Below are 25,812 nucleotides of genomic sequence, written 5' to 3'. Positions count from 1 at the left end.
TTTCAGACACTTGGCTCAGAGTACAGGCTTTTTTAATGCCCTCTCGTTGTAAATGTCACTGGAGTACAGCAAACTGACCTCTGCTTTCTGCTCTGACACACACCTACAGACACCAGGCTCAGACTCCTCTATACACTCACACAACTGCTTTCTGAGTCTGCTGAGTTTTTCCTCCCTAGCCGTGTTCCTACTCTTAAGTCTTTAAAGTATGATGAATGAAGATGCTAGCCCCTCACCTGAAGAAGCAGGTGATAGGGACCAGGAGCAGCGACTAGCAGTGTGTCTAAGATTGTTGCTATGACAACACCAGAGATAACTGTGTTTGGTCCAGTGAGTTTATATAATTTCTTAAAAAGTCACTGTTTAAGACTGGTCCAAAATATCCAGCCAAGAGTGCTTCTGTAGTGAGAAACTATTAATGGAAGAAGAGCTAGATGATGTTGTACACCAGCTAGATGGATTTACAAAGTTGAAATTTCTAATAAAGTGAGTGTATATTGCATATTGGGAAACACTCTTGGTTGAAGACTGGCCTCTCACCTAATGTATTTTTGATGTATCTTGTGTTCTTCCTGGCTCTCTGGTTTGAATCAATCTTCGCTACGTGTTACCCTGGCCTGAAGGCAACCGTTTTGTGGGGCCTGTTTCAATCTGCTCAGCACTCTTTGACTGTCGTCATATCAGCAGCAGGCTATAAAAGTGTCTGGGGGACTTCTGCTGGCATATGCATGTGGCCATACAGGAGCAGAACACTGCTATAGTCCAGGCCGGATCTCAATAGTAGATCTCTATAGGGAGGTGAAGGGCTGGCTTTAAGCAAAGAGGGACTTTACTGTGGTGTCAGGGACAATATACAGATGCAGCCACACTCCATTCCTTTCATGTCACCTCACTGTTTTATTTATTTATTTACTCTTTTTCCCTTTATTTTAAGGCTATTAGGCCTTCCACTCATATGTTACCTCAAAGAGACAAATTAAGAGCGGAACTGAAAAGAAAATGAAAGGCCATGCGCAGCGTAAATACAAGTTATGCAATCTAATTATAATGTATCGAATTGAAAGCCTGGAGGAGAATGATGCAGACCAAATGTTATTGTTAAAGTTCTGTAGCTTACCGCATCAGGCTTTGGTGGGTTTACCCAAGTGTGATGTTGGCTAACATGGCCGCCCTGCACAGATTTGGATTGTTGCATTTTTTTTTCATGCCAAAATGCAAATGTTGTTTTTCTCTCATGTTCACTAGAGTCTCTCTCTCTCTCTCTCTCTCTCTCTCTCTCTCTCTCTCTCTCTCTCTCTCTCTCTCTCTCTCTCTCTCCCTCAGACATCCCAAGATGCACATCAAAACAGGCCTTCTGGATGCCCACCTGTACTGCCTTAAGAGATCTGTGGTTGACTTCTTAGTCGACAACAAGTAAGTTGGGGAATTTCCCTCAATATAAATGTCTTTTACACTTCTTCTGGCACTTTGACTATCTTCCCTCCCTCCTTAACCCCCCTCGCATAAGTATTATTTCAAAGTGAGCCACCACACAAGATGAGTGTCTAAACTGAGGTACATAATTAAACTACATAGCTTCATTTCACAGGATTATTGAGTAACCCTTTAGTTCCTTTCCTTTCGGTAAGTGTTAGCTCTGTTTGAGTGCTAAGGCGGGTTCAGAGTCAATTAGGTGTCCCTGAGAGGTGTTAAGTACTTTTACAATGTGCCACCTAAGAGCTTTATGGTAGCATGAGCTTCCCCTGTGTGTTTAGGTCTAAGTATCTCTTCAGCATACATGCTTTTGCTTTCTTCCACCAGTTCAGATTGGACAGTGACAGATATATGCCAAATTTGGAATGGGGCTGCATGACTATTGAATGACTATTATTTTTGCTTAGAATTTAGATCATTGTACTCACTCACAATTGTTCAACATGCAAATTCTATATAGAAGAATATATATATTTACCAAATTCTTATGTAGTTATCCTTGTGATATGATATGAGCTCAGGGAAGAATGTAAACAGGTATTATAAATAAGTAAACACAAATTGCTTTATAGTGTATATATTTGTAAAACAGACCACACACAAACCAGCTGCTCAACTTGTGCTTTAATAAGTCAACTGTAGCCTATAGAAAACCTTAGATAAGGTTGCACACGTGTCTGTCTGTGTTGCAGTGGCAAATTGTGTGTTGTTAGGATAGAATGTGCTTCAGTCAGTGTGCTGTATGCTATATACCACTGAACTTGAAATATTAAGAGCACAAGTAAAAAAAATCGCCATTGGACAAATGTGTAGATCTGAACAGTGTTTCAAAGGGGCGTTTGATGATGTATTTATTGTTCTCTGAAAGAGCAGAACGTTTAGACAGTGCTATTCTTTTCTGTGATTGTATTCCCAATTGCTACAATTTATAAATCTGGATTATGAATGAAAGATGAATGTTCCTCTTTTCACTTCATCCTTCATTTATATCTCCATTCAATATCAGTTGTAGTCGTACATAGACTGACCATTTAACTTCTGTGCTGAACACTTCACATTCTCTCTCACCTTTTACACTCTCTCTCTCGTCTCTCTCATATCTCTCTCTCTCTCTCTCTCTCTCTCTCTCTCTCTCTCTCTCTCTCGGCTGCTGAGGCACAGTGTACTAGAGGAGAGAAACAGACAGAGTAACTGTTGTTTTTCTCTCTGCATTCAGATGGAAATGCTAATCTTGCTCTAAAGGAGCTAAAGTGTGAGGGTGAGAGTGACACTGAGGAGGAGGGATGGTTAGAGACTTACAGAATGTTTTTCAAACTATCATAAATGTTTTCTACCTACAAGGCAGTCACATTTGTGTTTTCAGTGTATTTTTAAGAAACATTTCTGAGTTGTACCACAATGATTGATTCAAATTGAATTATTGAAATGTCATGATGCATTGAATCATTTCCGAAAGAGTGAGGTCAGAGATCTACTTATGCTTTATCGTGTATCATATATATATATATATTTATATATATGCAGAATTCATTTTCTGAATTCCTAAGTAACTGTTGTGGTCTCCCAGGTCTATCTCGTCTCTGCGGGGGGAGCTGGTGCCATATTTGGTGCGTAAGCAGTTCACAAAGGCTTTGAGCTCCCGGTGGGACGACGAGCACACAGATCAGAATCTGAAGAGAAAAGATGTCAATGCCTCCCTGGGTAAGCTTCCGTCTCTTAATGACACTTAAGGGAATACATACATTTTTTTGTTGGACTGTTCAAGTTGATTTTTTTGTTTGCCCTTCCTGTAGCATACTGGCTAAACTGATAGTGGTGGCAAAAAGCTGTGTCATGTTTGATATGTTTGTTCTGAGCATATTTTAGTATTAAGGATGCAGATTTTGGCAGTTTTTTTTCATCATTAGTCGGTGATCAACTGTTAAGTGGCAAGCATAAAATCAAGGATGCAACCTATAAAAATATCAGTTGTAAAATGCATAGCTGTAGTTCTGAAATCTGATTGGCTGAGCCGCATGTGAAGCTGTTGTAAAATACTTGATATACGCACATTTATGAGGAGTTTGGAGGAATTCTGTATTAACATTTTACACTTACATTTTATATTTACATACGTTTTTTATCATCTTTTATCATTGGACAAATAAATCGGTTAATCATTTACATCCCTATTTAGAATATTAGAAAATATGTCGTTATTCGGCCCTGTGATGGACTGGCGACCTGTCCAGGGTGTATCCTGCCTTCTGCCCAATGACAGCTGGGATAGGCTCCAGCACCCAACCGCGACCCAGAGGGATAAGCGGTTTAGATGATGGATGGATGGATGGATGTCGTTATTCGTTAATTACATGTTGTATAAAACAACGCAGCATTCAAAACTGTTATTGTATTTTGTGTAGTAAATTGAGTGTGCAGTGTGAATATAATTCAATACGAATATCAATATTGGACCAATATCAGCTGAAAGTGCTGAATTGGATATTGGAGAGAAAAAGAATGAATCCGATGCAATACTGAGGCAAATCTAGCCTGAAATAAAGCACACTGTGTGGTATGTTATTGGCTGTGTATTTCTTGTTTGAGCATCATAGCCTATGTTCAGATGCTCATCTTAACTGAAGTATTTCTTTTAAAAAAAGCTTATTTTAAAGCATAGTAGTTTTAAAAAAGGAAATCAGAATCAGATTGATTTTGGTATTCGCCAGTACCATTATCAGTAGTGAACTGAAACTTTTCCCAGCTAATAATTGAACGTAATATGCACACACCCCTCTATAGAGATCTTGAGCTCCTCTAAAGACGAGGCTCTGTTGCAACTGGCCTGTGAGCGCTCGTGTTGGAACGATCACCGTGGCGACATGAGCGAGGCGTACCACGGAGGCCAGCTGCGCTGTTATGCCCACATAATGGAAGATGGCACATGTTACCGCGTCAACACACTTGCTGCGTATGTCGAGGCCAACCGCGTGGTGAGTGCCCACACCAAAACACACAGCAGTGTGACCTGATCGGAATGTGAAGCCTGGCACATCTACCTTTATAATTGATATACATGAGTATTCTACGATGGACTATGTGGTTTTATATCCATTTCTGTGTCTCTCAGGCTCCCAAGTTGTTTGAAGAGCCTCCAGTCCACCCCTCTGCTGTAATCTCTGAGCGCAGTCTGGTCAGTGGTTCTCACGCTGTCTATGTTCTTGTGTTTATTTATGCAGAACAATGAACTACTAGAGCAAAACTCAATATACCCTGACACAGTGAGAGTTTAGAGTCAGTTCTTCTGTGTCACATGATTTTGATGGTTCACACTTTGTAGATCCTTAAACCTTAACTTTTCCTCTAGAAGTATTAAGGCACACATTCTAATTAGGGAATTAAGCTGTTTTCAAGGGATACTCTGGGCAAAATGAACAATTTAACCATCACTACACCTGTTGTGAACATGCCTGCTCGCATCCCAGAGCGAGGTATCCCCCTTCCAGTGACATACATTGAAGGTGGACAGAACTTGGATGGACTACACCAGTGGCTAGGCCAGCAGTCATGATTGACACATTAGAGATTCTCAGTGATTGCATGATGTATTTGTGTAATACATGCTGAATATTGTAGTGAGAGAGCACTGCAAAACAAAAACATGAAAACAGGATAAAATTGTATGTTTTGTCTTGTATAATCTCCATAGAAAAGCATTGCCAATAGAATGGGAGCAGCAGCACATCAGTCTAGCTAGAGGGAAATAAAGCCCACCCAGCTTTGAGCTGCAAAGCATATGATAAGACTTCTGAATGTGTATGTTATGCAGTATAGTAACTGTGTTTTCTCTTCTTTTGAAGGTTGGAGGTGATAGCATCATTGGAGCGTTTTGCCAGATAGCAGACAAAACGTCCATCAAGCGTTCCACCATCGGTGCGTCCACTACAGTTAAGGAGAAGGTTAAAATCACCAACTCCATCATCATGAATGGCGTCACTATTGAAGAAGGGTAGGTGTTTTCCTCCTCCTGTTAAATTGTTCTTAATGTAGCAGTCTTCCTCTGGTACTTTAGCACAAATAAAAATTTATTTATAACTGATTATAGACTCCTTGTCTGAGTACCAGCAGAATGTAAGTGGTTAATATCATAAAATATAAAATATGTTGTTAAAATATGTTATACATTTTTGAGACTTTTACTTTCACTCTGCTCCATTTTAGACCAAAATGTTCTACTTTTCAGTCCATTATATTCTGTACAAATGTGTCATTTATTATTATTCTGTAGTGGGAGAAACTGGATTTTCTAGAATATCTTAAATAATATGATGCACTTTCGAATTGAAGCAAACAAGTCATAGGCCACGTTCACATTACCAGGCTAAACTGACTCACTCAAATGAAGTGTATTCATATCCAATTTGTGTGATCCTAACAAGAATGTTCTGAAGTGCAATTCATGAGTATTTTTTTTCTTTTTTGTTGTCTTTTCAATGTGCATGCACCACCATTCAGCATTTAACGAGGCAGCAGGGCTGAACCTGAATTAAGGGGCTGTAAACGCTGCAAATACTTCTGCAATACTTCTGCTCTAATAATGTACAGCTGAGAGCTGTTCTGAGCAAATGATCTTGCTATGAAGGCTTGTTCTGCTGGTTTGTTTGTTGTTCATGACACACGTGGTTCATTCACGTGGCGTTATTGATTAGGATGTGTGCTTGCGGCTTATTTCAGGATACAGATTTGTTTACATTAATGACAGATTTGTCACTTACCTATGCAAATGAGAACCATTGAGTTAGAATGATCAGATCTGATCAAAAATTAGAATTTGAGCAATGAGGCTTGTAATGTGAACGTAGCCAAAGTGTACCCTTCATTGAACCTCCCCACTAAATCGATTGTCCAACTGTAGCTTAGCACCTGTAATTAGGCCCAGACACCTCTGACAAGCTTTCAGAACTTTACACTTGCACCGATACCATTTTTTGTCTACCGATACCTGATCCTTTAGTATCAGCCGATACTGAGTATCGATAACGATACTAACTCTAACCTAACTTACATATAAGTCCTGATATTTATACTGTTACATTTTTAAAATACGTAGTTTTGGTAAAATCTATGTTCAGCATCACAAATAAAACACTCAGCTTGTCTAGATGGCATTTACTTGTTGGACTATATATATTAGATGCTTAAGTAAACTTATTTTTGTTCATTTATTTTTGTATCTATTTATTATTTACTATTATATTATTAGAAATAAGAACCATGTTTAACAACTTACATAAATATAAACTATCTTTATTGTGCAGAACAGTTAAAAACTGAATGGTATACAGATAAACCTATGATGTTTACACATCTGCACACAGCAGCTTCTCTGGCTCAGACATGGAGCTGAATGTTGTTTCACATCCAAAGTTTAAAGCTTAAGTGCCAGTATCGGTATCAGTGCAGCACTATTTATACTATGGTGTAATGTTGTGCATGGTACTTTTAAAATGGATATCAGGTGAGTTCAGTGGTGGGAGGTAAAATCTAGTTGTTTCCTAAATCAGCAACACAAGAGGAGAAGTGTCATGTCATCTACATGGATCACTATTTAATAATGTTTTTTCACTGTGAAGTGTACACTTTAGCCTCTGCTTTCATATTTTTGGTTTAATAGTTTGTGGACAGATCACAGTGTTATGTATGTAGCTTTCAGTTACACAGTGGAGACTTTTTGTCATCTTCTTTCTGAAATTTGAACTGTAGTGATCCAGTGATTACGAAGAATGGTTTCAGTTATTCCAAAATTTTAATTGTTCATCAAAATAATACCATAATTATAATAGCTAGAATGTCTAATAGGTCTTTTACTTGTAATAAGTACATTGAAAAAATGCATATAAATATAAATAATAATAATAGTAATAAATAGAAAGAAAAATAGGACTTTTAATCATGTAAATGTCAGCAAGGATATCTTTACTTTCTGTCATGTATGAACACCACTGTAATTAACGTATTAACTAATATTTATCAACGAATCTACCTACTATGCTTTCTGCAGTTTTCTGTCTTTACGCTGCTGCATCATTTAGAGTCCCAACTGTGATGAGCAGTTTCTGGTTTCATGGTGCAATGAAACACTGGAAACCATATCACTTTCTACACTTACTATGGTGTATTACAATCTGTCTGAATGACCATATGCATATTACAGGACGTTGCAGAACTTTACAGAGTGCTTTTGTTTTTGAATAGTTAGACCTTTTTTTTTTCCATTGTCACTCTGGGCTGCCCATGTGATCCATCATATCATTTTTATGGCTGATTTCTTACAACCAAATAAGCATTCACCAATATCAAGTTTTTCTTGAATGTGTTAAGTCTTAAGTCTATGTCAGATTCATGATGTGTTCTTGAAAGGCAGAACTGTTCACACATTTGTGCTCTTGAGTGTGTGTAGATTCTGTTCTTACCTAAGAACAAATCCCATGTAAGGAAGCTTTGGTGAATGTCAGAATCTTTGTCAAGTAATCAGTGCAGTAGTTAGTAGTAGTAGCCACCAAGCTTCGGGTAGGAAGGCGTCTCTGGGAACTGGACAGCTGCCCACAGGATATACAGATATTTTGGACCAAGTGCTTATCATGCAGCGCAATTTCTGTATATCTGTTCTTCTGTCTCATCATTAGACCAGGCCTGGAGGTTTGAGACAGGCGGTCATAGACAGCCATCCCACTGGCTCAAAGTAAGGGGGGCTGTGTGTCTGCTGCATTTTATTGTGCTGAGAAAAAACAGAAACTTCTGTTGTCAAGCGTCTGAAGGCGCTCAATGACCCAGAACAGGTCACCGATAGCAACAAACACCAGGAAAAAGTGATGAATGTAGATGTAATGATTCCCTGAAGAAACAAGTCCGTTATTGCTCTAGTCACTAAGTAACTCAACAAACCTCTAAAAAAAAATATGAGCACTAACTAAACTTCCTGAACTGCTACACTGAGAACTCATCAAATCATGCTTTTTTCTCCTAATGCGTTTTTTATCTCCCTCTTTTTTCCCTTTCCTAGTGGAAACAGTTTAGATGTAAGCTGATTTAGGTAAATGATGAACTTGCTGGCTATTGAAAAACACAGAGGATAACATGGATCCTCTGCATTACAAGAGGGAGCGAAATGAGCGCCTTGTGTCCAAATCCGAAAAGCTTTTTTTTTTTTCCTTTAGTGCAGTTTTTTCCCTCCTTAAGCAAGCAATTTCAGTGCCAGCACAGGGACCCTCATGTCCGAATTAGGGCTCATATGAAAGGGAGGGGTGAAAAGAAAGGAGAGAAAGGAACAGCAATTCTTTCAGAATGATAAAAAAAAATGTAAGAGGGGATTAGCAATGTTAAAGAAGGCCCTCGTATTTCTGGGCCTTTTGTTTGCGTGTAGGAGAGAGCTTGTTTACAAAGCGCTGGAGCTTTGGGTTGGGGGAGTGTGTGTGTGTGTGTGTGTGTGTGTGTGTGTGTGTGTGTGTGTATAGGGCAGAGTGGGGGTTCACACTGAGGAACACACTGTCAGTAATTAGTGGTATTTCAGCACCACTTCTTTGGTGGTCCTTCTCTGTTTTAATCTCCAATCCTTGTAATCTCCCATCAGTATCCACCCCCTCCCTCTCTCTCTCTCTCTCTCTCTCTCTCTCTCTGTCTCCTTTCTCCCTTTTCACTCTCTTCTTTCTCTTCTTTCTCTCTCTCTCTCTCTCTCTCTCTCTCTCTCCCTTCTCTCTCTTTCTCTTTCTCTCTACCTCTCTCTCTCGCTCTCTCTCTCTCTCACTTCTTTCTCTCCCCTTTTCTCTCTCTCACTCTGTCTCTCTGACTTTTACTTTGTCTTTCTCCCTTTTGCCTCTTCTGTCTTTCTCTCTTCAGTCTCTGTCTTCTCTTCCCTTTCTGCCTTTTTCTCCTTCTCTTTGTATCTCTCTTTTACTTTATTCTTTAACTGCAATTCCCTCTCTTTCTCTCTCTCAGCCTCATTTTCTCTGTCTGTTTTTTCCCCTCTAGTTTTTCTCTCATTCACTTGGTCGTTCACTCTAGTTTTCTGTCTCTTAGTCTCTCTCCCTGCTTTTCGTCATGCTTTTTTTCTGTCACTTCACTAAACTCCTGAAGAGAATAAAAAAGTTTCTGTCAGTGGAAATGTGTTTGTGGTGTGCTGCATCCTGTAACCTGCAGCCACTCACACTGACACTGAGCACACACAGTGTGCACAGGACTCTCTTCATCTCTCACTCTACAGCCTCTCTAAAGCTTTCTGTCTGTACTCCTGTCTGCTTATAGTTAAAGCTCAGTCCTGAAGACGGATGGAGATGCTAGATCAGCTCTTTTTGGCTCTAAACCTCAGCACTTCATAGGAATGCAGCTTGTCAACTATACAAACATATATCTACAGCTGTGCTCAATCTGTGAAGTTAAATAGTAGTAGCATTATGATAGAATTGTTTCATTTATCTGCAAAAAATGTTATTCTTTTTATTAGGAGATATTTCATAGGAGTTTATATATAAGATAACCCATTTGCATAATGAAGAGGGAAGTGAAAGTGGAAAAAAAAGTTTGCAAAAAAATTTAGATTAAAAGATATTAAAAGATATGGAGAAAATGAGACTCATAACAACCGTGCAAGACCTGGCAAACCACCAAAACTATCACCGTCAGATAAACAGCATTCAAAGCTTTCATCTTTGAGAGACAGGAGAAAATCAAGCTCCACTCTTAGTTCAGATTTGAAAAAAATCCACAGTTTCTGTCCATCCTTTTACTGTGAAAAGACAATGCTAGAAGAGAAGATGGAGAAGATGAACATTTGCAAATAAAATTAAGAGCCTCCAGAACTCTATATTATTTAATGTGTTTGGAATTATTTGGACTGAAGTTTCGAGGTGTGGAAAAATATCCCTGCAGATTTCTTTGAAAAACTGAAACCAAATATCCTGAAAAGAATGGAAGCTGTGGTAAAGGCAAAGGTTGGACACACTAAATACTGAAGCATTTGGTATTATATAGTTGTTGAGGCTTATATGTAGTTTTCTGTTAAATATGTTTTCGACATTTTTTTCCCTGATGCCAAAAAATGGATAACTTGGACTTAATTAGTAGTAGTATTTCCCCGTTGTGGGATTAATAAAGGATTATCTTATCTTATCTTATCTTAATTAGCCGTTTTGACTGGAAATTAAATACAAAAAGGTGGTCTCTGACTTTCGAAAAAATCTGTATGGTATTTCAAGTTGAGACATTTTAATACTCATTTTTTAAAACTAGTATAATTTGTTTAAAACTGTTTATACTAATACTGTTTGTTTAAAAATAGAGCTATTCAAATAGCAAAGACGGTTTATGTGCCCATCCCTAGTCTTCTACAGAGAGGCTGATGTGGCTCTGGTTTGTGGTTGCTAATATGGTGGGCGTGGCTAACGGGAAGTGTGAAACGCTCTTTCCTCTTCATGTTCTCCTTCACAAACCCTACATCAGAACAAGTTTTGACACTGGCAGAACATTCTCTACCAGTCGTGTCTTTTTTGCTGAGGATGGCACAGTCTGCGTCAAGACGCTGGTGTTGTTTTTAATATATATGCTAATAGTGGCAAAAGGAAAATAAAACAAACCTGTGGAAAACTGGCCTGTATCGGGTTTCCCCTCATGCTGTGGGGGGTGGGGGGAGAAGAAAGGACAAGACCCTCAGCTGTGCAATTAGTGCAAAGACATGAAAGTGGAGGACTGGCGGTAAAGCGTGTTTTCTGCAGCAAAGAGAGAGTGAGCGAGAGAGAAGAAAGCCAGACTTGGCTCCGGCATTGCAAGTAAACATCAGCCTGAGCAAATACGGTTTTATGGTGCCAAAGTGATCCCAGCAAAATATTATTCTTTGTGTGGTGTAAACAGCGAGCAGCTCAAAGCTGCGTGTGTGTTTTGGTTGCGCACACGTGCGTGTGTATGTGTGCATTTACGTGTCAGAGCACGCGCAGTTCAAAGCCCCGACCCATGAACACTGAACTGTCTCTAAACTCACATCCACAAATATTCAGCATTTTGCTGATGTATGCAATAGCAGGGTTAAGAATGCCCTAAACAAATGGAAGAAATCCTCAAGCTCTGCTGCACTGTGCAAAGTCGGGGACCACACATCATTTATTTAGTTTGCAGTCCACACTACAATTAAGTACAAGTTGCTCGTTTTTTTAAGAGATATTTCAGAGGAGGTTGGATATGAGATCCTCTTGGAAAGGAAGAAAATTATGTGAAAAAAAATTCAAAAAATTATTAATAGATATAGACAAAAATGGAACTCTTAATAGTCATGCAATATCTAGACCGTGAGATAAACCCATACTTACAGCCATAGGTAATTCTGTCCTTCTTTCCACTGTGAGAAGACAACTTTACACTCTGGCTCTGAAAGAATGTGTAGCTATCAGGAGGCCTTCACTGAGAAAATGAAATCTTCAAAAAAAAACAAAAAACGGTGGACTGGACATTCAGAACCTCAACGTCATTGAATTGATTTGGAATTACCTGGATCGTGAAAAGCAGAAAATGCAACCAACTTCTAAAATTGATCTTTGGAAAATGCAGTAGTCCATCTGTTTCTCTGCATACTTTGTTGGCCCCCTTTCACCCTGTTCTTCAGTGGTCAGGACCCCATGGATCGTCACAAAGCAGGTACCACTTTGGTGGTGGATCATTCTCAGCACTGGATCATTCTCAGTAACACTGACGTGATGTGGTGTGTTAGTGTGTGTTGTGCTGGTATGAGTGGATCAAACACAGCAGTGCTGCTGGAGTTTTTAAACACTGTCCACTCACTGTCCACTCTATTAGACACTCCTACCTTGTCAGTCCACCTTGTAGATGTAAAGTCTGAGACGATAGCTCATCTGCTGCTGCACAGTTTGTGTTGGTCATCCTCTAGTCCTTCATCAGTGATCACAGGACGCTGCCCACAGGATGCTGTTGACTGGATATTTTTGGTTGGTGGACTATGAATGTCTGATCCACTCATACCAGCACAACACACACTAACACACCACCACCACGTCAGTGTGTTACTGCAGTGCTGAGAATGATCTACCACCCAAGTAGTACCTGCTTCGTGAGGGTCCATGGGGGTCCTGACCACTGAAGAACAGGGTAAATGGGGGCTAACAAAGTATGCAGAGAAACAGATGGATTACACTCTGTAATTGTAGAAGCTGTAGTAGATGCTCAAGCCATTTGAACGTTTTTGCTTCTTACTTTGTGCACAAACAGAAAATGGACACAATGGATTACATTTGACCTACAGCCGATTTGGTCAGACTCTGAAGATGAGACTACACTAAATTCCGAAACTGTCAGTTGGTCTGTGTAAGGAGCTGGAGAACGAACTGCTGGCTGTGCAGCGACGTAACAAGCTGCTTGTTAAGGAGCTATAATTTGGTGGAAGGAATTGTTAACATTAAAATATATTAAATGCCACGTTCATGGCCCAATTTATTTATTTCTTACTTTATTTATTTAACTGTTGTATAAAAGCAATAGAACGCTCGAGGTTGTGTGTTATCACGAATAACATCATCGTGATAACACACTCCCTCTCGTGTTCTATTGCTTAAATATACACACACGTGAGTGTATATGTGTGTGTGTGTGTGTATAGGTCTATCTTATGGCCTCCTTTGTGCTCAAAACAGCCTAGATTGTTTGTGATATGGATTTGACAAGATGTTGGATCTTTGAGATTGTGGACCATGTTAACATGATTATATTGCAGGGAATCTCCCATTCTACTATATCTCAAAGGTGTTCTATTGGATTTAGATCCGGTGACTGGGAAGGCCACTGAAGAACGATCTCATTGTCATGTCCATGAGACCTGTTTGAGATGACATTTGCTTTGTGACATGGTACATTATCATGCTGGAGGCAGCCATTAGAGGTTGGGTCAATTGTGGCTATGAAGGGACAGCAACAATACTCAGGCTGTGGCATTCAAGCGATGATTGACTGGTACTAACCAGGCCAAAGTGTGCCCAGAAAAGGTTCCCCACACCATTACACCTCCAACAGCCTAGACTGTTGACACAAGGCAGGATGGGTTCATTGATTCATGATGTTGGGGCTGACCGTACCATTAGTGTGCCTCAGCAGAAATCGAGACTACATCAACTGTCTAGTTATGGTTATGGTAAGCCTGTGCCCACTGCAGCCTCAGCTTTCTGTTCTTGGCTGACCTGGTCTTCTGCTGTTGTAGCCCATCCACCTCAAGGTTTGACATGTGCATTTTCTGCTCATCACAGTTGTACAGAGTGGTAATGTGAGTTACTGTAGCCTTTCTCTCAGACCAGTCTGGCCATTCTCTGTTGACCTCTGTCATGAACAAAGCATTTTTGTTTGCAAAACTGCCGCTCACTGGAAGTTTTTTCTTTATTGCACCATTCTGAGTAAATTCTTGAGACTGTTATTTGTGGAAATCCCAGGAGATAAGGAATTATAGAAACCCACTTGGAGCCCATTTGGCACCAACAATCATGCCATGGTCAAGATCACTGAGATCACATTTTTTCCCCGTTCTGATGGTTAATGTGATGGTTAAACATTACCTGCTGGCCCACATCTGCATTATTTTATGCAGTGCACTACTGCCACACAATTGGCTGATTAGATAATTGCATGAATGAGTAGGTGTACAGGTGTTTCTAATGTAAAATCAACTATTTCCAAATGGCAGTTTTACCAGAGAATGCCTTAACAGTCTTTATTTTCAATGCAAGTTAATATAAAGAGATTTCCAAGCAATTTTGGAGCATTTCTCTTGTTCCAGTCATCTACAAATTTTCATACGATGTCAAGGGCAGTTAATGAATTAAAAAAAAATGAGATACTTTCTTCTTTGGACAGCCACAATATACACCTGTACATATTTGCCATATATTTCTTGTTTTGTTAGGTACCAGATTTTTGCTTGATGGCCGGTTGAAACTATCTTTTGTAATAGAGATGTAATAACATTTTAACTACTGTGTATTAATTTCTAGTAGGTAAATTGTGTATCTGTCTTCATATTCTCTATGGTTATGGACTGAGACAGATACAAAGCTCTTTGCTATGTCACTTTCTGCAGGTGTAATATCCAGGGCAGCGTAATCTGTAACAACTCCGTGATCGGACGAGGTGCGGACCTCAAGTACTGTCTGGTGGGGAGCGGTCAGCGCATCGAAGCGGAGGGTGAGTGAATGCTGTTTGACACCAAACATACTCGGCCTACAACAATTTGAATACTTTAATATTTGTTTGTTACCTTGGTAATCTGTATTTAGTATTCAAAACCTGTCTTTTTTTTTTAAGTCACAAGAAACTGTAGCCTAAACAACACATTTCATTGGTAGAGGCCTTTAATTGAACAGTTTTTGTTAACATATGTAAAATGTAAAATTCAGCTGATTCAGTTGAATGCATCAATGCCAGACATCACTTTGCCTCAGCGCTCAACAAACTGCACAGCTTTCCACATTACCATTCAGTCTAAAAGTGCAGAGATGCATGAGAAATAATATTTGGGAGTTCTTTAAATTACACTAAGAAAAATGCACAGTGCAGAATTTACGGTAAGTATACAAACCACAACAAGTTTGATGGATCATATCAAATATGTAAGTATAAGGTACCACTAGTCTCTTGTGGGGGTGACACTAAATCCAGGGAGCTCAGAACCTCAAACCAGCGCTGCTGCCAGTGTGGTCGCTTATGTCTGATGTGGGGATGAAGTCTGCTCTAGACAGCGACCCTTGAGACTGGGGAGCCATGTTCTGCAGGGTGGAGTGATCAGTTTCAGTGGTCTTGTTGCCTTGCAGCATGTCCTCTGAGCTTGGTACTGGGTCGAGGAGGACTGGCTGTACCAGCCGAGTGGGGTACCTAATAAGCAGCTTCTAGGGTGGTCCTCCTCGCTTTCAGACAAGCCCTCCACTCTCTTTAGGCAGGCTATGACTGAGTTCTGCTCAGCTTGCATGTCGGCCTCACCACTGCTTTCCGTGGTAAAAAAATGGCAAACTATCCAAATAAAATGAAGCAATTAACTAAAGCAAACTAAAACCATGTTGGTGATAAATAAAATGGTATTTCTAATTTGTTGTAAAGCTATATTTGAACCATACCTTCTAAAGCAGGGTTTCTCAGCCACTGGTCCACAGAGCACCCTTTGGTGGTCCTCAGGCCAGTACTGAAAGCAGGGGGGTCAGTGGCCCATAGTGGGCAGGAGAGGTCATTTAAATCAATAAAAATAAAATTGACTTAACAAGAAAAATAAAATGCAATGTTTTGTAATTAACACAAGCTTTGCAAAAACAGTGCACAAAGTCAGCTTTGTCAATTTTTTGCCCTTTGCCTCTAGAAATAAAATATACTCCCCCTGATGTTTGTCCTTAACTCGCTGCACAACCAAAAGAACACAAAAAATTTTTTTCTTATGTTCACTGATACACATCCCATGTTGTGGGGGTAAGCACCTAAGCATAGCTGCATTGAAAATTTCAGGGCATCAATGCTTTCTCATGATAAATAAGTGGGCCTTGTGGTTGAAAATATTGAGAACCCCTGTTCTAAAGCAAGCAGCTTGGCTTCATCCTGACTATTTATACATTGTTGCTGCATACTAGATATATGTAAAATTGCTGCAATGAATGTACTTGAAATTGTTTTTTAAGGGTAATTCTGAGAACGAGCATTCAAGAACTTGATGGGAAAAAAACATAGAAATATTTAAAGTCTGTAAATTGCTGTTCAGGCCAGCCTTAAAACGCACACACTTACTGAACTTTGCAGCCCCATTGTATGCATATCAAGTCCAGCCTTTTGTGTTTATGTGCACTTGCACAGTCATGTCTTCCTTGTTCAGCTGTGTGTGTGTGGCTTGTATTTTAATCTGTTTTAATAGTGTATTAAAATCTAAGCTTGTGTGTACAATTGAGCTTTATTTTTTTAATATTCCTAATCCCTTCAGTCTTAGATCACACTGTGAGGTTGGGGTGGGTGTGCATCGTGTGTATGTGTGTGTGTGTCTGTGCATGCGTGTGTGTGGCTGGAAGCTGTTGTATTCCGGGTGGTCCGTGCTTGGTCTCTAACCTCGCCATCAATGACGGTGCCTAAGGCGGCCTTAAGATGTCCAGAGGCTGCCTGGCCTAATTGACTGAACAACAGGGTGTTGCTGCCTCAACAACCCCCCACACTCACACAAACACACATACGCACACTGCCCCCCTTTCGCTCCCAAACTGCAACATTTCCCCTCCTTCTTTCCTTTTCCATAGTCACTTGTGAGCTGGACCCGATTAGTCAGCCATAACCTCCCAAAAGACTGGGGCTTATTGAAGTGCTCCCAGAAATCCCAAATTACAAGCTAGACCCCTGTACTTCCCCAAGCAAGGCATACACACACACACACACACACACTGCGCGCGACCACAGTTCAGACTTACCCCTGAGAAACTCAGAGGTTAATGTAACCTATTATTAAAAAAAAAAAGTATTGCATATAATAGCTGTAGGGCACGACACCCACCCTCCGCAAACTTCACAAGCAGAATAAGACGTTTAATTCAAAAGCAACGAAACCAACCCATCAAAATGCCAGATCACTTTTTTTGATGTGCCTAAAGTCTCAAAATGAAACGTTCTGTCTGTCTTTTGATGTCTTGCTCCAGATTTTCTCTTCGGTCGGGTTGAGAGCGCAGTCTGCTAAAACTAAATAATATCAAAGACTGAAATATGGCTCAAAGATACAAAGAGACAACGGCTATCACGATGAATTAAAGTAGATTTCTCAGTTTAAAAGTCAGTCAACTAAAATTTATTTTCTTGATGGGTCAGCAGTGATTAGTTTGCAAAAATGCTTATTTTAAATCCTCTTTGGCTCTCTATTACAGTAATAAACAGAGCCTGATTGTCACATCCATTTATAGAGCTTTTTTTCCCACAGTGTTTTATGTAAGGCTTTCTTTTTACTTTCTTGTTTCTTTTTTCAAGCATTTCATAATCTTTGGAAGCTATGCATAAGTAGTTACTGTTTAGTTGTCCATTTTATTAATTGGCTATTAATTGTGATTTTGGCAATTAATCTATGAATCAGTTTTTAAAAAACAAAACTCTATTTAACTCTATTTTATTTTACTGACAAAATCAGTAGTAAACAGTCTGTAAGAGACCCAAAGATACAAAGGCAGTCCACTGAATATTTTAAGATGTACACTGCCTGTCACAAGTTTGGGGATGCTTTTTTTTTTTTAACTGTGTTTAATAAATAAGCATGTTTTCTTTGGAAAAACTGTAGGAACAACTGACAAAAGTTGTATTTTGTAAACAGTGCCAAAGCCTACATGTTTTGTCCCCTTGCTTGTGATGCCAGCACTCATCATCACTCAAACCTGTCATCTGTTTAAACCATCTTTGAGCCAAAAGAGTTTTAGTATGTGCTTTTAACAATAGTTTGGAAAAGAAAACTGTCAAATCATTAATTAGGCAAAAAACACGCTCTTCACTAAATGTGTATTAGCAAATAGCTGTTCATGTTAAACTTTGCAGGTATTTTTTTAACTGACGAAAAGTCATAATCAGACATTATTTATCTCCAAGCATTTGCCAGGTAGCATAGGTTATTTCTCTCTGAGCAGCCATGGTTTCCTTCCATGTGGAGTTTTTGCACTCAGCAGTGGTGCCTTCAATGTTAACAGCACCACTAAGCATATCACACTGGTAAGCCTTTTTAACTAGCTGTTGAGTGACTGGAGCACTCTAGAAGCCTATAGAATGTATACTAGCTCTACTAAGGTGGTCCCATGCAGTCAGTGTCCATCAGCCCCACACTTAAACCTGACCACTCACACACACTCACGCATGCACTCTGCATGCTATTTCTGTGCTGTTTACCCTGACCGCCTGTTAGCATGTGTTAGCTGTAGCGCAGCAATAGGCATCCCATAAAGTGTCTCAGCAGAACTTCGCTCCATAAGGCTCTTTATAAGGCTAAACTCGCTGGGGTATGGCTGGTAAAAGCATTATAGTTGATTTCCCCTTTCAGGCCCTAGAACTCGAAGTGTGTGTGTGAGTACGTTTGTTTTTGGAGATTTTCAAAACAATTTTCTGATGTTGTAGGACAACAAACACTTCTACACAACACACACACTGGGGGGAAAAAGAAGCCTATATATATATATATATATATATATATATATATATATATATATATATATATATATATATATATATATAGGGTATATTATTACATATAGATGCTTAATAGGGATGCACAGTCCAGTTGTTGCTCCAAACATGTGATTGACAATCGATCTGTATTGTTGATTTATGGCATAAATAACATAAGCTGGGTAAGTCCACTTGTGCTATATTTTAATGCTGCTGCCACATCTATACTGTGGTAAATGTCGTAGCGTAATTATGCATGGCTCATTGTGCTTAATAGCCTGTTGCCTTTTGCTTTCTATGTGGCACTTTGATTCATATTATTTAAAAAGGCTACTTATTGTTGTTTAAGAATTTAAAATGCCACTTTGGCCCATTAAAGAGCAGTATAATTTATGTTGTGACTTTGGCTAATACAAAGTATTGGAAATGTGCTTGTGTGTTTATTTAGCCCACACAGTGTGAGCTTAGAGTTTGCAGAAAAATGGCTAATAAAAATCAGCCAGTTTGGCTGTAATCAAATCGGAATTGGAACGGGCCATAAAAATTCATGATTGGTATGTCTCTAGTACTTAGATTTATATAATAAACATAGGACAAATTACCCTTTATGTCCTTACTTTGTATAAAAACAAGTGTGTTTGTATGTGTGAGAGAGCAAAAGAGAGAGAGAGAGAGCGCGCAAGCAAGACCACCCGTGCTTTCCATGGCTTGCCGTCTGGTGTCGGATCCTCACAGGTGGTGCTGAGGCTGATGACACACACTGTCGAGACTCTCCTCCACCATGTTTCTCGTTTTACTCTCTCTCTCTTTCTCGTTCTCTTCCCTCTCCCTCAGGCTTGGACGCCCTCCATTCTCCCGCCGTGGCACGCTCGATTTGCCTCCCCCCAAACGCAGAGCGCTAAAGCCGCTCCTTTGCGCGGATTCCTTCTCACTAAAATATGTCTTTATACGCAACATTAATCTGCTTCTCTGAGGTTTAACTTGGAGTTGCCACGTTTCTCTGCAGAAGGATATTGGCCTTCCTGCATATCTGTCTGCCCGGCTGACACGGTATTTATAAATAGTGGCCTCGGCTATCGGGCCAGGTCCATTTTCCTCGTCAATATGCAAAGGAATGGACTTTACACAGTGGTACACAGCGGAGATAAACTTTATAGGAGTATGAGGAGACCTCCAAAGACATGTTTTCTTCTCTTTGATTGAAAACACAGGGAAAGCATGCTAGAGTCAACATTTTGGTTCACTTAATTGAGTGACCCTGAAAAACAAGCTTTTTTAACCACTATTTGCAAGCATGTGCTTGACTACAAAGTAAATATGGTCTCAAGCTAGTCAGAGCCTTTGGCAAAGCTCAGCTCAAACCATAGACGATGGAAGATGCTGACCTGAAAAAAGTAAGGCATCAAAATTACTTGACTCAAATGCATACATAATATCCACATGAATAAAATATTATTCACTTTTGTTGCCAAACATAAGTAAACCAAAAGACAAAAAAGTGTCAGTGTAATATATTTTCTTCATGTGAGATGATGTGAACATTTGAATCAAATTCACAGCGATGTGCAGCCCCTGATAAAAATCTCCTCTCTTGAAACGTGTCTGGCAGTCCCCGTACCAGAATGCACAGCTCAACTCCCCAAGACACGGCTAGGCGCCTGCCAACTCTTTCTCTTTCTGAGCATTCCTTTTCTTTTCTTGCAGCTGAAAGAACCAATGATGTCATCGTTGGATCAGATCAGCTCATGGAGATCTAGAACCTGTGGGGGGGACCTGATCGAACTGCCACCAAAAAGAGAGGGAATATCTTCCCTCTTGGACACCTCCTTGAACACAATCTTTTTTGTACTGAATTTGTCCAAATAAACATGAAGTTATTTATCTCAACAGTCAATGCTGTCAGTTTTTTAAGAGCATTTTTGTCTGTTGGATCATTCTGTATCTGCAACATGATTTCTTTCAAATTTCTGCGCCTTGATTTTTTTTGCTGATAAAACATTAAACAGTTGGTGTCATTTGAAACTATAGTGTGGTGAAAAAGCAAACTTACACCCCTGACCTTACCTGCAAATGTATTTGATTGATTAGCCAAGATCAGTTTGTTGTCCTAAGTTTCCTAAGCTTTGCACCAAATGGCTAATGTTGCTAATAAGTAAAGGAATGGATTTAGGCATGCCGTTTGCACAATGCTAATTGGTGGGATGTAAGATTGCATTACTTCTTTGTTACATTAGCTTTGTGGATCCAGGGCAAAACTAAAAAAGCAATCTTCCTTGCAAAACATGTAGTTGAAAAAAAGTTTGAACACCCCTTGATTAAAGATGTTTTGTTGATTTTTCTAAGTGAAAATAAGTTAGCACATCTTATGCAGGGAACAAACTTATATATGGCAATTCAACATATACAACAAAACATATTAAATGTACCATGACTTTTGCACATGCAAGATTTCATGATCAATTTTTTCCCCAATATGTTCAATTCAGCAAATTAACAGTAACTGCAAAAGTTGGTGAAGTGTGGTAACACTAAAATTTGCATTATTTATTGTGACAAGCCATGTGAACAGCCAATAATATGCAACTTGCATGCTAAATAGAAAACTAGTATTTTATATTCAGTAATTTTATTTTGGTTTGTTGTTGATGCATGGCACTAGAGCTGTACTAGTAGTGCCCAGTATTTAGTAGCATCTAAGCATGTTTTACAAGGACTGTTGGTTGCATTATAATGACCACACAGTGCTGCTTGGAGGTGCTTTTAGACTGCTGGTTGAAGGTGGTCTTTTAAACAGTAATTGTTGGTGGTGCAGTGCTGGCTTTAGGGAGCTGTTGGTGGTGTTTGACCAGCGGGGTTCTCAGTGGCCCTCTGCATGACCACCATGAGTGAGACTGCGTGCCCTGTTGTCAGAAGAAACAGATAACCACAATAGGGTTAACTTTATTTGTACACAAAAAGGCGGAGCAATGGACCACCCAGTGAGAGCCTAACTACTAGTCTCTCACTCAGTCTCTCTTTCTCCCTCGCTCTCTCTCCACTCGGAAGATAGTAGAAAGGAGTCGTCTTAAAGATTTTTCTCTGCTTGCTGTCAAAGATTTATGACATTCCTTTGCTCATTCATCTCCTAAATTATAGGCCTGAAGTTCTCTTAGTCTGCAAGGATGCAGAGACTCCGGAAGCCATTCTGACTGATTTCTCACTTTTCACTGCTTCCATGGCCAAATCCGAGTCATTTAGTGTCACCAGTGAAATGCTCATGAGCTCTTTGTCTTCCTGGCCTTCGCCTCCCTCATCCTTCACAGCTTTTATTTTTGGACATGCTGAAGTAATTACCCATTACATCTCTCCTCTTCCCCTGACTTTATCCTGTCTCTCTCTAAATCCATAAACTAATCAGAGTATTTATGAGCATATTGCCGTGCCTCCGACCTCCCCCCCCCCGCTGGGCTCTTTCCAACTTGGTGTCTTTGACAGTTCATCAGCCTTGCTGGTGAAAATCAACTCAGATTAACGGTCCAATTTGTTGTCCCAAGAGAGCCAGATCATTGGCCCTAAGGACCGTGGCACGCTGATCCAGCATTCCCCAAGAAATACCTACATTCAAATGCTGCCAGTTGTCTTTGATGGATTAGAAAAAGAATTGATAAAACAAATGAGCCAGTGTGGGGGAAACATTCAAGAGACTCCCAGCAATTGACTTATCATGCCCCACCCAGAAATGTGTTCTTTCATAGTAACCATTGGGAGGTTGAACAAGCTTTACAGAACATCGAGAAAAATCCAATTCAAACTAAAGCGTAATTTGAGCACCAAAATACGTGAATTTTATGGTCCATATAGTTGCTTGAGTTTCCAATGCTGAGCTAGTCTATGTTGTAGCTAATCAAAATTAGGCATGTTGGAAACGACAACAAATTTGCCGCCTTAATAACGTTAGCATACAACAAGAAAACTATGCTCAAGCTGTCCCAATAATGTGACGTGTTGCATCCAAATAAAATCGTATCAACACTTTACATTTAGGCATTCTAACAAGAGGAATGCTACAACTTGGGTTTAATGGGTTTCGTTTAGGTTTTATTTTGTCTGAAAAATAAAAGATACAAAAGAATGCATTTGTGGAGCATGGATAGGTCAGTCACAAATGGTTATGGCACATCATTGCATTTGTTGGTGTTAGTTGGGTCAGTGCTTCTTTCTTACACCAGCCAAAAAACCCAAGAGCAGGCCAAAGTCAAGACCTCGTAATCAAACCCTCAGGTCCATGGACTCTTCCAAACGCCTTGTCCTGTTAGCAGCTAACGTGCACCATGTGTTGTTTTTTTGTTTGCCTGCTAGCTAATGGGAAGCCGTGCCCTCTGCCCCTCTCCCTGCCGAACCTCCAGGCAGAGGGAGGTCACTTGAGCAAGAAACGTCTGTATATTTAGACAGAACGTCCTGGAGAAGGAATCCCTGTGGCTATTGGGCTTGGAGTTTCACCGGGGCAGTGCTCAGTGTCAGTCCCCACCCTCTGGGCCCGACGTGACAGATGCTTGTGTTTTCCAGGGCTTGAGTTCAGATGTCAGCCAGCAGCTCATATATCAGGCCCGGCTCTCTGCCTCTGGGGAGCTTCCAGCCCAGGATGACAGAGAATAGAGGAAGAGATAGTCCTACTAGAATCAGATCACTTGCATGTTCTGCCATGATATTGATTGCTACTTAACAGTACAAGCCGTAGGGTTGTGCTATAAATGGCCAATATTTGATCTAGATGTGCTTTGCTTGTTTGACTGGATGTATAATATCTAACAATAAAATATGTGTGCTGCAGGCGCAGCCTAATATGATTCGATATGATGACTTACTATGATGCACTGCAATGACAGCGATGTGACAGAGAAGCAGTAAGCTTGATGATTTCTGACCGACCCCAGGACGGTAGTTGCTAGCTAGCAAGCCCTCTTGCTAGATCCAGTACGAAAGCAATTTCGTTAAAACACAAATGTCAAAATGATGCTTGCTCTTAAAGGTTTTCTAAGAGACCACATACACCTTAAGGAAAATGAGGAGATAAAAGCACTCACAACAGAGGCATCCAAGGCTGAGTCTCCACACCTGAGTCCAGGTATCCATTAAGCATTTAAGTCAACATCATAGAGAATATATCCACCTTGTTAATGGAAAGGTTATCAAGGTAAAAAGACTGTAAAATGGAAAAGGTCAGTAAAGAACACTGGCTTCACAATGTAGATTTGAGTAATGCAGGGTCCATGCAGTTTTTGCAAATTAAAAGATGTTCAAAACACTGTTATTCCCGAAAGTGCTGTGTACTTTTTTCACATCATAGGATCTACAGAGCGACAGGAACTCATACTCAGCCACCATGGAGACAGTTTTGAAGATTTTCTTTCCCTTGGCTTGCAATGGTCACCATTTAAGATGTTACAAAGTCAGAAATTAACCTTTTGTACTGTCCATGCCAGCTAACATTATGCCACCGGTTGGGTCTAAGCAGCACCTCAGCTGCTGTTTATCATAGTTTTCTTGTATTCCATTGTATTTAAACCAAATGCATTTTTTTACACAGGGGAGTGAAGGGCACAACATAACACAGAGTAAAATGTAACCAAGATATTTTAAAAAGTTGAACATATTCAAGTAGAGCATGCTTTTGGCATTCCCTTCTTACATCGTTATTTGCGAATTTTCACAACAATCGGACAGATATTTTCAAGATTCACCATGAAGAATAATATTCAGAACATGAAGCATAAAAGATGTGGGAGCCCCTTGACTGTCCCCTTCAGCAACGCCTGCAGCTCGCCTGCTCTTAAAGCAGATGTAATAGGCCTGTGGCAAAACGGGTGTGAATGGCAGTTAAGTGCTGTAAGTGCAGTGGCACTTGTGAATGCTTGAGGTGTCATAAATCAGCCAGAGTGTCATATAAATATGAAGTTGGAGCAGGTCCAGATATCTTCACCACCAGGCTGAGAGAGGGATGCCACCGTGCTGGAAGGAGGGGGCGGCCTGATTGACCAAACGACAGTGGCTAACGCCTCTGCTGTGAGGGACCCTGTGTGTGTGGTGTGGGGTTTTTTGGGGTGGGTGGTGTATATGTGTGTGTGTGGTTGGGGGGGTGGGGGGGGGTGATGCTAGGCTCCAGGGCTGAGTGTGGTTCAGGGTGTGAGACTGCCCGGGCCACCCAAGTGGCAGAAAACCTGCGTGTTTGCGGCTGACCCCTGCACATTAACAGAACACTTCCTCAATTTGTCTTCTGTGTTCTCGAGGCCCAAACGAATTTCCTCTCTTTCTCGGCCGCCTTTTGAGACGCCGCGTCCCCCGCAAGCCTCCCTTCGAAACGCCTTCACGCCCACCTCCAACACACACACACTTAACAATTAGTACTTTCTTACCACCGGACAAAGACAGTATGCAGGCTGTGTGGCCTGTAAAGGCGTATAACCTCAAAGACATGCGAGCTGCTGCTCAGCTTTGAAATGAACACACAAACCGCCACACAATAGACCCAAACACACGAACGCTGTTTAAGCTGTTGTTCAGCTCGGGTGACTGCTGCAAGCGCTGCAATGAGAAGAACGCCCTCTGTTTACTGATATATCTTGTAAATGACAAAGGTTTATTTGGTTTGTTTGCTACGGATTCACTGATCATGATTTTTTTTCAGAGCACGATTCCTGTTTCTTTATAGCCTAACTGGATAACTGCTTCCATTCCAGTACTTTCTTAGCAGTAGCAAACAAGGTACAAATGTTATGTAATTCAAATGTAAAACGGAATCTGTAGTTGTAACGCCACTAACAAAATTACTAAAATCTGATCTTTTCTAAAATATAGTTTTCTTCCACTTTAGCTTTAATGTCACATTTTATGAAAAAATGACATTTTACTGTTTTTCTATGGCATTTTATGTTTCTGTACCACCACCACCGAAAAAATCTTGGGATTATCAAATCAAACGATACATTTAATGATATTTATATATGTATAATTGTTCAAGCAGACGATTTTAATGCATTTTTTACAATTTAACTGGAAAACATGCATCATAATTGCCATTTCACATAAGAATAATACTTCTGTATTTGTGACATACTTTTTCATGCACAACATGACGTGATAAAAATTCAGACAGAAAAGTTATAGTTGGTTAATTTTGGGATAGAACAA

At 40.1% G+C, this 25,812-nt stretch overlaps 1 protein-coding gene across 1 annotated transcript in view; it reads left to right on the top strand.

Moving 5' to 3' along the window:
* eif2b3 (eukaryotic translation initiation factor 2B, subunit 3 gamma) overlaps positions 1 to 20,534 on the top strand; it is a 50,250-nt gene extending 29,716 nt beyond the window's left edge. Inside the window, exons 6-12 of the mRNA XM_036596520.1 lie at positions 1,324 to 1,413; positions 3,041 to 3,174; positions 4,255 to 4,445; positions 4,583 to 4,645; positions 5,313 to 5,461; positions 14,573 to 14,676; positions 20,350 to 20,534. Of these exons, the coding sequence (XP_036452413.1) occupies positions 1,324 to 1,413; positions 3,041 to 3,174; positions 4,255 to 4,445; positions 4,583 to 4,645; positions 5,313 to 5,461; positions 14,573 to 14,676; positions 20,350 to 20,402 (784 nt within the window). The 3' untranslated portion in view covers positions 20,403 to 20,534. The remainder of the gene's footprint in view (positions 1 to 1,323; positions 1,414 to 3,040; positions 3,175 to 4,254; positions 4,446 to 4,582; positions 4,646 to 5,312; positions 5,462 to 14,572; positions 14,677 to 20,349) is intronic.
* Positions 20,535 to 25,812: the final 5,278 nt, after the last annotated feature.

This window comes from Colossoma macropomum, unplaced genomic scaffold (genome assembly GCF_904425465.1).
Source record: "Colossoma macropomum unplaced genomic scaffold, Colossoma_macropomum, whole genome shotgun sequence".
NCBI lineage: Eukaryota > Metazoa > Chordata > Actinopteri > Characiformes > Serrasalmidae > Colossoma > Colossoma macropomum.
This window is presented reverse-complemented; position numbering and strand designations above follow the sequence as displayed.